We start from the raw sequence: 12343 nt of genomic DNA on the forward strand, positions 1-12343 counted from the left end.
AGAAAGGATAAATTTCTGAATCATGGTCAAAGTAAATTGATTAGCAAAGTACATATACATCACCATATACAACCCTGAGATTTGTTTATTTGTGGGCATACTCAGTAAATCCTATAACCATAATAGAGCAAATGGAAGACTGTACATATCAGGGCAGACAACCAGTGTGCGAGAGACCAGTGTGGTGTCAGTAGCAAAAGAGGGTTCAACATTTCACAAGTATTTTAAGGAGCTGAACTGAAGAAGATGGCAGAGTTTGCCATTGAAACATTGGTTATAATCGATATTTGCACCCGGCTGGAAGCCCAAGAAGAGCTTATTCGTCATGGGAGAGCTCCAGATCCTTTTCCAAAATGCAGCTTGTTACTAGGAGGCAGTTGGTACATAATTTCATTTAATTATTTAGAGATACAGTGAGGAATAGGCTCTTCTGCCCAATGAGCCACATCACCACCTATTTAACCCGAGCCTAATCACAGGGCAATTTACAACGATCAACTAACCCACCAACTAGTATGTCTTTGGCCTATGGAAGGAAACCCACACGATCAAGAGGAGAACTTGTTACAGATGGCAAGGAATTGAACTGCTCATTCTGAACTCAGCACCACCCTAACTACTATGGTACCGTGACACCCTCTTCCAACTCAAATTGGGGAGGTGGGAGATGCAAGTATATTGTTATATACTCTGAAGTGAGAGGACCGGCTACCTAGAACTTTTAAAAAAAATCTTTCAATCCTAGCTCAAGGATGTCAGTTAATGATAAATGTACAACAAAAATATCAGCTAACTGGATGCAGAAGCTGAATATGTAAGAACAATTAGTGAACCTAGAAGCAAACAGATGGGTAAGTTAAAATGATTTTTTATATAAAAAAAAGCAACTGGCTTGTCTTCAGTTCAGTGATTATAAAATCCCCAGAAGCTGGAACTTCACAATTAACATTATTTATAATTAATATTTAACAGTTTCAAAGACTAGAATGTGATGCAGCTCCCTTTAATGTTTTTTTTTGTTTTCTTTGAAAACTTTGTTTATTTATTGGCATACAGCATAGAATAGGCCCTTCTGGCTCTTTGTGCTACACCAGCCAGCAATCTTCTAATTTAATCCTTGCCTAATCATGGGACAATTTACAATGACCAATTAACCTACTAACCGGTATGTCTTTGGACTGTGGGAGGAAACCCATACGGTCATGGGGAGAACGTACAAACCTCTTACAGGCAGCAGCAGAAATTATATTGTCTGCTTTTTAAAATTATTTATACACAGGAACATATGATAGGCCAGAGGATTGGGCAAGGACAGCCTATATTAGGGTAGTGATCTTAGCACTAGGGAGCCATCTCCAGCAGAGCATAATCAGGTAAGAGAATGACAATCAGCTGATGGAGACATTCAAGTAGGTCGGGAAGGTTAGTCTTAAGGTGGGATTTTGGGATCTAGACAAAGGATAAAGTGTTGGAGAGGCTTTGGAATGAATTCAGGTGTACATGGTGGAAATGAATGCTGATGAGAGGCGAACTGAGGGATATGAAAGTGGAAAAGAGCGAGCTAGAGTAATACAGATATTTTGTGGTTGGATAAAAGAAAAGAATGGACGAGAGGAATGTGGAAGAGGGTTGGGAGGTCAAGGAGAGACTTAAACGCGGGACTGTGAATACTAAAATAGAAGTGCCGTTGGATTGAGAGCCTCTGTAGATAAGTGAATACAGTAACAATGGTTGAGTGAGATGGTGGACTTGGATTTCACCTGCTATTAACTGGACGAATCCATAGGGGAAATCGAGAGGCTCGTGAAAACAGGATTTGAATAGGTAGACCTAGAGATAAGAATGTATTCTTTTTATTAAAGTAGCATATTAATTGAAACAGCTTTGGAAACGATTAAGGGGCAATTTCACAAAGTAGGAACATCTTTGTGATGAAGGGACTTTGACAGCCTGCTGTTGATGCAGTCTTGCTAGTACGACCAAGAAGTGTGGAATGGATTACTGGCTGGAATTTTAAATGGCAGAGCATAAACAAGCCAGAACGACCTCCACCCTGCATTACTCATTGAGTAGGGAGGAGCAGCAGCCTCCTCAGATTTTAACCCCGAGGAAATTTTACATCATCCAGGACTGGATGTTAGGCAAGTAATCTGGCACCTGAAGCAACTAATGGGAGTGGAGTGGAGATAGTTTAAAGATTTGTCTGTCTGACTACATATGTTTTATGTGTAGATGAAAGAACCATAAAGAAGGGAGATCATAAGTAGAAAGGCATTTTTTTAGTCAGTGTTTGACATGTGATCCTTGAAATTCCAGCAGCATACAATTATTAATTTTTCTAATTCCAGAAAGATGTGGCCACAACACATGCTTGCTCCATTCTAGTACTGGTCTGAGCCTGTATTTGTAAAAAGAATCAAGTTCAACTGAGGCAGGGTGCCGAGCCATAGCCGCTGGGAAATACATGAAGTCATTTTGTCGTTCTTGATGAAATGATAAACAGCTGATAAGAGAGGGCAAGTTTTTGATCAAAAATTCACCAATCACGTAAGGGCTCTAGGCACTTTTGTTCCAGCCACAACTGCAACCAGTTAAGATTTAATGGAGCTACTGCCATTCATGCTTGAATGAAGCCATTCGCTGAGATTTTTTGGCTCAGTTTTATTTACTTTATAAAAGGAGAGGAAGGGCAAATGCTGTGTGAGTAGGCAGGTCTTTTGTAAGGAGTCTGAGCATCCCTGAAGGGCTTTGCAATTATGACAGGATATGAGATAGTGGTGTGTGAATAATCCTATAACTCTTCTGGCTCCCATCAAAAAGTATTTTCCCTTTACAAGATTGTTCCTGGCAGAGGAGAATATACAACTTCAAAGAAATAAAACATAAAGCTATTAACTACCATGCTGTCCTGGAGAGAGCTAGTCAATGAAAGTAGTTTTGAAGTTCAGTCACTGTTATAAACAATAGCTCATTTCTGCACAAGACCCAACAAGCAAAATAGCAAGTAACCATTTAATCTGATATTTAGAATTAAGTAATGGAAACTGAGTTAAAAATTAGCTCTGTCTTATGAGCCCTCTTCCATTCACTGATAAATAAAGTGACTTCCAGTCCCAGAGTAAATAGAGGCCAAGCCTTTTCTCTTCAAAATAGGACCAAGGGATTTACGTTTCTACCTGAGAGGATTTTGGCCGGGGTGGGAGTGGGGGTGGGGGTGATGAATCTCTTGGAGCTCTTTGCCACAGATGGCTGTGGAGGTGAATTCATTGGATGTACTTGGAGCAGAAGTTAATGGGATACTGCTTGGTGGGGGTTGCAGGAGGGGTCAAGAGAGTGGGGTTGAGAGGAATGATGAATCAACCATGATGGAATTGTGGAGCAGGCTTGAGCATGGCTGTGCTCCCATGTCTTATGGTCTTTTGATGGGATCTTGGCTAAACATCTCCTCTACAAGTTATCACATGTCACAGTGCTACGCTACAATATCTGGAGCAAAACCTGAACCCATAACTTTCTGACTGATGGGAGAAACTGTCATTGTGCTTGGTCATTACAGAGGAAGGTGATTGAGGAACACACATCCTGGACGTCACCTGAACTTCAAGAGTTAATGTACAAGGAGAGATGACAGAAACTGTGCTTGTTCTCTGTGGCATTCAAAAAGTTAAAGGAAGATTCTGAACTAGTCTGACAGGATAATGTAGGGAGAATTCCTATGAAAGAAACTGAAACCAGGATTGTTTAAAAATAAGCGGCCACTCATTTAAAATCTCCCTGAGGGTTATGAAACATGTAACTCTGCTTCTAGTATTAGGGCATATTATGGCATTATGGAATATTGCAAATATTAATTTCAACAACAACCAATCTTCAGATCTCAATGTGGATTGCAGAATGAATTTAAGATGCAGCTTGGAACAATGGTCTTCCCCGGACTATATTGTTTGCATGGGCTAAATTGTTTAACCTGTTAGCAGTGATTAACATTCATTTAGGGCATTTGGAGTGTTGGTGCGAAGATTTAGGTGTTTGAAAATTATATGTAATTCAAAGGAAGCATTGTAGATACAGCGTAACTATAGATTAACAAGGTGCTGGCGGATCTCAGCGACTTCTGGCTGGTGAAACAAGGAAAGCAACTAAATACTTTGTTAATCACTCTTTTTCTGGCAAACGATCATCACAAGCAGTAGTCTGTTGCTTCTCTTTGGATTTGGAGGCAATTAGACTTGGCAGAACTGAGGGGAGACTGCAGGCCTGTCGCTGAGAGCAAGGAGGACTCGAGGTTCGATCGATTCAAGTGGCCGGTCCAAACCAGAAGGATTGGATAAGGCCAAATGAAGGTGGTAGGGTCCGGATCCCAGAGCATAGAGGGGAAACTGAACCCAATGTTTAGAAGACAATTTAGGCAGCGGGTCAGATTGAAAAGGTCAGGGTGTCAAGGCCTGAGGGAGGGTCAGGCCCATTCAGCTCTCTGCTCCACTCTTTGCAGAATTAAGGGTCTATGGACAGGATTATCTCTGTGGACTTCAGTTCAGAGCACTATTTGGTTGTGTTCATTGTTTGCATAATACATTTTCTACTCTCTGCACATTGGGTGTTCGATGGTCATTTTTAAAATGGGTTCTTTCGGGTTTCTTTGTTTCGTGCCTGCCTGCTAGGAGGCAAATCTCAAGGTTGCATAATGTATACATGCTTTAATAATAAATGTACTTTGAGCTTTTACCTTTGAAATTGCCCTGCTGTCACCTTTATCTTTAGCATATAAAAATGCGATGTAATGTTGTGATAGGGAGGTTCTCTCCAGAGTGACTCCAAATACTGTCAGCTTGCGTGTGCCTAATAAAGACTTTTATACTAACAGCTCCGTGTCTTTCCAGTGGCTTTCTTTGACAGGCACAACACTACCACACTTTGAAGACTGTCCTTGAATATTTTTAAAGCAGAGTGCAATACTCTAAGCAGTATGTGGAAGGGCCCAGATTGCCTACACCAATCCTTTTTTGTATATTCATAGTAGAAAGTTTTTTTTTTGAGTGCTCAAGGTGACTAGAACCAGGGGCCTTAATCTGTCATCTGTGAATTTAAGGCATGAAGCTAGGGAACAGTTCCACATGCAGAGAGTATTCTAATTTTGGAAAATACCTCTGCAATAGCAATGGTTGTTTGACAAATTCATTAATTAAATCTGATTTTTTTTTTGTCATCTAGGTATAGGGAAATAGAAGTGTGTGGAATTGTCACAGTTCTTGTGGAATAGCTGGAATGCAGGTGAAGATGCACTAACAACTATAACTCCCCGCTCCTGTCCATCCTATGTTGATGTGACAGTCACTGGTGAATATCTTTTGATATTCACTGGTGACTGTCACTTCATTGGGGTCTCAAGGAAATCAAGTGGGCAAAACAACCACAAGTTGTGTTTCCATTATGATCTTTGGCTGGTAAAATCAAATTAAAAGATTAGCTTTACTTGTCACATGTACATGGAAACATACAGCGAAGTGCATCGTTTGCGTCAAATCCAATCAGCGAGGATTGTGCTGGGCAGCCCGCGAGTGTCACCGTGCTTCTGAAACCAACACGGCATGTCCACAAGTCAATAACCCAAACTCTATCTTTGAGATGTGGGAGGAAACCCCACACGGTCACGGGGAGAACGTGCAAACTCCTTACAGACAGTGGAGGGAAATGAACCCCGGTCTTGCAGCCGGCGCTGCAGATCGATTGTGTTAACTTCTACACTAGGAGCAGGAAATTGATCAGTTGAGTTGGTCTTGAAGAGGAGACAGCTGGATAGTTAAGGGAAGACGTGCCAGAGGATGGATGAGCACCTGTGGAATGATGAAAACCATGAATGCACATAAGAGCCCGGATCTGGAGTGCAGAGAACTCCGGGAGTTGAAGGCAGAGCACTGTTAGCAAATCCAGACTAATGGTATGACCTTCCATTGCCCATATCTTGCACATTGGGTAAACCACAAAGTAAATTTATTATCAAAGTACATATGTCACCACATACAACCCTGATATTCATTTTCTTGTGGGCATACTCAATAAATCCCTAATAGAATAATGACCATAATAGAATCAGTGAAAAACTGCACAAACTTGGGCGTTCAACCAGTGTTCAAAAGACCACAAACTGTGCAAATACTAAAAGAAAGAAAGAAAGAAATAATAAATAAATAGATAAATAAGCAATAGATATCAAGAACATGAGATGAAGAGTCATTGAAAGTAAGCCTATAGTTTGTGGAACATTTCAAGTGAAGTTATCCTCTCTGGTTCAAGAGCCTGTTGGTTGCGGGGTAATAACTGTTCCTGAACCTGGTGGGGTGAGTCCTGAGACTCCTGTACCTTCTTCCCGAATGCAACAGTGACAAGAGACCATGACCTGGATGGTGGGGGTCCTTGATGATGGATGTTGCTTTCCTGCGACAATGCTTCATGCTGATGTGGTCAATGGTGGGAGGGTCTTTACCCGTGATGGAATGGGCCGTATCCACTACTTCTTGTGGGATTTTCTGTTCAAGGGCATTGGTTTTTCCACACCAGGCTACGATCCAACCAGTTAATATACTTTCCACAGAAGAAATGTATGCAGCATGGGATGTTTATCTTGCAGTACAGTGCCAAATGCTTCCAGTCCTCAGCAGGCACAGATGTGCTGGTTGCTGCCTACATTCCTATAGAGCCCAGCACAGGGAGTTCCAAGTACTCTCTCCTTCCCTATCAGGAAGCGAAACCAGGACAAAGCTGGATGAAAACTGGGATTAGCCCTTCTCCAGAGCCAGCCCAACTCTTCATTCAAATCTGTGCCACAAAACAATCAATAAACCAGAATCTGCAGCTAACTGGAGTTGACTTGATCTTATCAAGTCGAACTTTCAGCCCCATGAATAAGTTACACATTAATTCAACACTAGGCTAAAGCACGTAATAAAACCTGTGAGCTGAAAGAATGTGCGAACAATCTACTCTAAAGGTATAAATAGTGCGAGGCTGCAGACACTTACAGTCCCGAGGCAGCTCGTCTGTGGAGTGTTGGAATATGGAGAAGAAGGCTGTTGGAAGTACTCCAGGGTCAGAGCTTGACTGCCCAGTTTGCTTCAACAAATATGAACCTTTCATCCGTAAGCCCAAGCTCCTGGCCTGTCAGCACTGTTTCTGTGCTATCTGCCTGAAGATCATGGTGTCGCTTAAGGATGGATCCTGGGTGGTCTCCTGCCCACTCTGCAGGCGCTGCACGCTGGTGCCAGACGCGTTGATCAGCAACCTCCCAGACAATACCAGCCTGATGGAGGTCCTGCCCAGGAGGATGTCCGCCTTCCCCGAATCTGTGCCTGAGATCATCCTGTTGCCACACTTGCTGCAGCAGTCCCAGCCCAGCACTTTCACCCTGCTCACCCACATCAGTGACTCCAACAGCTCTGCAGACGAGGATGAACACTTCAGGGATCGGATCACCACATCTGCCATCAGGCGCTTTCTGGTGACCATGCTCTTCTTCCTGATCCTCTTGTATGGACTTCAATATTTCCTCAAGAACTCTACACTGATCTGGATCATCGTCATAATGACTGTTGTGTGCGCATTGGCCGGACTGATCCTCCTATACTTCACATGTCAGAACACCAGGAGCAGAGAGACTGGGAGATCCTGGAGTCTCCTGACCTTTCTCTTGGGCCACTGATCCACCTTGTTCGCAAGTCAACGTTCATCCTTTCAAAACCATGTTATGTGTGTTTATTGAACAGTAATTGCTTCTTAAGTGGATTGTCACCTATGGATACCCGGCCAAGGGTTCAAAAGTAGAATCAGAGTGCTTCTCCGAAGACAGCCATTCGACTCAGTGAGACTGGGCTGGCTTTCGAAGATGAGTGCCCCATCTCTCTCCCCACATTCCAAGGGTTAATTGATATTTCACAGAGGTAAATATGTAACTGTCATATGAACTGCAGATTTTAAGTTTGGACAGAGTATTAATGTTAGTAATGACTCCTGTAGTTGAGGATGGCACTCACTGTAGTTGTGAGGGGCCCACCAATCGCCATTCTTAACAAAAGGAGCTGCCCGGAGTCCAGGTTTCATGACCTCACTGGGACTGGATTGAAACTGAGATCAAAGTTGGCCACCTCACCCATTTTCCATTACATGGTGAACTTCACTCAAGATAGTTTTATTGCAAAACATATGTACCGATTACAGAATCCAAGGTCAGCTTGTAATGAAAGTTTATGGTCTTAAATGTTGCTATGTACAAAGAGCACTAATAAACAGATTTTTGTTAGATCTTTGGCTTTGCTTTGGATATATCTCACGTATTTATATGTTAACCAAAATACCATGCTCTGTGTGTTTTGAAGTAGTACAACTGAAAGCTACGTAGTAAAATGTTGCCTGTCTAGTACCCTTTTCCCCCATTGATATCGAAATCTCAGTAGAGTAGCTGTACACAAACCTCCACCCATCCTCTTCGGTGAATCCTGCCCCTTTGTTTGGCTTCCTCTCCCTTTAATCTGCTCATCTAACTTCCCCAGTGAGTGGATTTCTGCTGTTCACCTCTCAGTCCCGACTGTGGGATGTTGTGCGGCCGTGTTAGTAAGCACTTTTGCCTGTTTCTTTTCTTGCTGCCGCACTGTTGCCTCTGGCATCCCTAAGGATCTCTCCTTCTGGTTCTCACTTGACGCTACCTTCTCAACAAAGTCATTCAGAAATGCCCTGAGTTTTAACGCAGCTCTCCCAACTCTCTTCTTCGAAACCCACCAGTACTGTTTCTTTGTCTGACTGCTGTAGCAGTATATAGTATTGTTTGAACAGAAATATCCTCAGTTAAACATCGGAAAGACTGTTGTTTATTGTCCTCACCAGACACTCCATTCCTTACCCACTGATACCATTGTCCTTTGGAAACTGTCTAAACTTACCATCGACCACTCATTTACATTAATCTACTTTTCATTCTCTCCACATTCCCATCACATTTTTAGATTATGAGAACACTCAGTCCTCTTTTATTGTCATTTATGATGTGTTCTCGTTTCTGGTTGCTCCTTTGTTACTATTATTTTGGGTGAATTTTGAATCGGGGCAGACTGCAGCTAGCTGAACTGAAATATGCCTTTTGATTTTGTATTTTATGTTCCGTGTTTTCGCTCCTTCCCTTTTGTTTGTTGCTGTTTGCACGAGTTTTATTTTTACACGTGTGGGGAGGGAGGGATTTGATGCTTTTTTCTTTGAACAGGTTCCATGGTGTTTTCTGGCTGTCTGTGGGGAAGGGAAATCTCAGGGTTGTATACCACATTCATACTTTGAATCCACTGAACTTCTTCTAAATTTCTCCACTCACATACACACAAGGGGCAAGTTACAGTGGCCAATTAATCTACCAGGCTGCTGTCTGCAATTAATATACCAAACCCCCCCACATCCCAAAGAGGGCAACTTGAGGTCTTAGAGAGAACAAGCAGACTCCACACAGAAAGCACCCAAGCTGCACCTGGGAATCTGAAACTGAAAGGTAGCAGCTCTGCTCTTGTGCTGCTTTCTACAGCACAAAGGAAGGAGAACTGAATAAGCGATGAAAGGACTAGGAAACATTAAGTTGATCAGAACAGATATAAAACATGACCACAGTGGACTGCAATAAACATCAGTTTATTGTCTTATAGAGGCTTCAGCATTAGGGAGCAGGAGATCCAATTAATTTGGATGAAAACAATTTCAAGTTGCCAATCACCTGTCCAGCTCTTGGCTCCATCCCTCCCCCTCCTGTCTTCTCCTATCATTTCAGATCTCCTCCTCCCCCTCTGACTTTCAAATCTCTTACTAACTCTTCTTTCGGTTAGTCCTGACAAAGGGTCTCGGCCCAAAATATCGACTGTACCTCTTCCTAGAGATGCTGCCTGGCCTGCTGCGTTCACCAGCAACTTTAACATGTGTTGCTTGAAATTCCAGCATCTGCAGATTTCCTCGTGTTCAAGATTTGAGTGTGTGAGATAGCTGAGGACCAATATTGTCAGCACATTGATTAATGAGTTAATGTGTTTTCAACTAACCCATAAATTCTTGGACATACCATCAGTGGCACGTAGTATCCGCCCTCATGCCTGCAGCGAAGGTATCAAGATGTGGACGATGTTAATGTAATGAGCACAAATAAATTCAACTGTTTGTACTGCACTGAAGGTCTCATGCTACGCATCCTCGAACAGCGGAAAAGTGCTCTAGTACTCAATCAGATTTCTTTGGCATTATGGTTGAAGAACAGAAACCTGTGCAAATGGTAGGATTTACCATTAAAGTAGAACCCTGCAAGAAAGCCCTTTTAATATTGTGCAATGTTTTCACTGTCTAGCTCCGTTCACCAGCTGCTGAAACACTCTCCCATGCATTCGTTAGCCCTTAGCTCAGGTTTGCTTATCCAGCTTCCTCTTCTATTAACTTCTCCAAAATTGTACACAACACTCACTTGCCCCATCATTGAACTGTTCCCACAACCAATGACCTCACTTTAGTTGTTGTTCCTCTCCACGCCTTGTGGTGTATTGGGCGGCAACCTTTGCTGTTTCTATAGCATTTGTCTGTTCATTTTTTTAAACGAGGCCGAGCTGCTAACTCGACGCTCAGCCCAGCACGGATGGAGATTGTGCAAGGAGCCGGCCAGATTCGAACCCGGGACCACTCGCCTAGAAGACCAACTTGGACGCCACTACACCACCAGCCTGCTATAATAATCTCACTTTAAGGACTCTTTTATCTCATTGTCTCGCTATTTATCTATGTTTGCATTTGCGCAGTTTGTCGTCTTCTGCACTCTAGTTGATCATTCATTGATCCTGTTGCAGTTACTAATCTATAGACCAGCTGAGTATGTCCACAAAGAAAGTGAATCTCAAGGTTCTGTATGGAAACACTTACGTACTTTGATAATAAATATATTTACTTAATTCTAACCTACTGTCCCTTTGCTCTCTGATGTACATCAGCTCATAACCCAGCAACAACTCTAGGTTATAATTCTCATCTTGCTTTCAAATATCTTCGCAAGCTTTTTATTTCCCATCTGCCCTATTTCCCTATTAGAGATTTTCACATTCTTACACTTTCAATGTCTTGTGCTTCCCTGATTTTAAACACTCTGGAACTGCTTTCATGACTCTATGTCTCTCTCCTTCTTCAAGGTGCAGAAGAGACTACCTCAGTGACCAAGCATTTAGTCATCTGTTCCTGTATCTCAATGTGGTTCCACTTCCACTTTGCTTAGATAAGACTCAAATGAAAAGTCAGTCACCTGGGAAGTTGAAAAGAAAGTCATAAGTAGACAATATCAGCACACACAAAAAGCTGGAGGAACTTAGCACAGGGAGGGAAATGAATGGTGAACAGTTGACATTTCAGGCTAACATCCTTCATCATGGCTGGAGAAGAAAGGGCCAGAAGCCAGAATAAGAAGGCAGGGGAGAGGGGAAAAAGCACAAGCTGGCAGGTGATAGGTGAAACCAGGTGAGGCAGAAGGTGCGGGGCGGCAGGTGGGGGGAATGAAATAAGAAGCTGGAAGGTGATAGGTGGAAAGAGGTAAAGGACTGGAAAAGGAGAAGAGTGCACGATGGAAGAAAAAGGGAAGGGGGGCACCACAAGGAGGTGATATGGAAGGTGAAGGGAAGGAATAAGAGGGGAATGGAAAAAGAACGGAGGGAGGCAGAGAATTTACTGTAAGTTAAAAAGAAATCTATATCCTTTCCATTTCTGATGAAGGATCTCAGCCCAAAACATGACCCTTTATTCCCCTCCAACTTGCTGACTCCAGCATCAGCAGGCGCTCCCGTGTTCACTTATCTTCACTTGGTGGCGCTAGCTACCAGGCACTAAATAAACCATGGGATTGAGACTGTTTCTCCTTTACTGCCTTTGTGTTGATCATACAACATTACAGTATGCATTCTCACTCAGCAATGATATCTACATACCTAGTAACTCCACAAACACCGTCCAAGTTGCATGTATAAAATAGCACTTCCTGCTAAAACTCAGATAGAAGCACCTCCTTCAAGGGTAGAGTAGAGAAAATGCTTTTTAAAGTAAAAGTAACTACTGAGAAGGAAACTTAAGGTGAAATTTCAATCCCCAACTGTGGTGGATTTTATATTAAAAAGTAAGATTTACATCCAATTGCAATTATTTAGATTTGAACAAATGCCTAATATTATTTAATCAAACTTTTGGGTTTGATTAAGTGCAAAATTTGCTGCTTGGGACTGTGGGTTTGGTTTGAATTTGTAGGTTTTGTTCTCTATGTTGCAGACAGCACCAAACCACACAGTTCAAAGTAAATTTATTA

The 12343-nt window shown here is 42.4% G+C and overlaps 1 protein-coding gene across 1 annotated transcript; it reads left to right on the forward strand.

The window, feature by feature from the left end:
- Window positions 1–7036: 7036 nt before the first annotated feature.
- Window positions 7037–8293, forward strand: LOC140188634 (uncharacterized). The gene has a single exon (XM_072245092.1). It carries the CDS (start codon window positions 7055–7057, stop codon window positions 7694–7696), a length of 642 nt encoding a protein of 213 aa, XP_072101193.1. The 5' UTR covers window positions 7037–7054; the 3' UTR covers window positions 7697–8293.
- Window positions 8294–12343: the final 4050 nt, after the last annotated feature.

Source organism: Mobula birostris, chromosome 27 (genome assembly GCF_030028105.1).
Source record: "Mobula birostris isolate sMobBir1 chromosome 27, sMobBir1.hap1, whole genome shotgun sequence".
Classification (NCBI taxonomy): Eukaryota; Metazoa; Chordata; class Chondrichthyes; order Myliobatiformes; family Myliobatidae; genus Mobula; species Mobula birostris.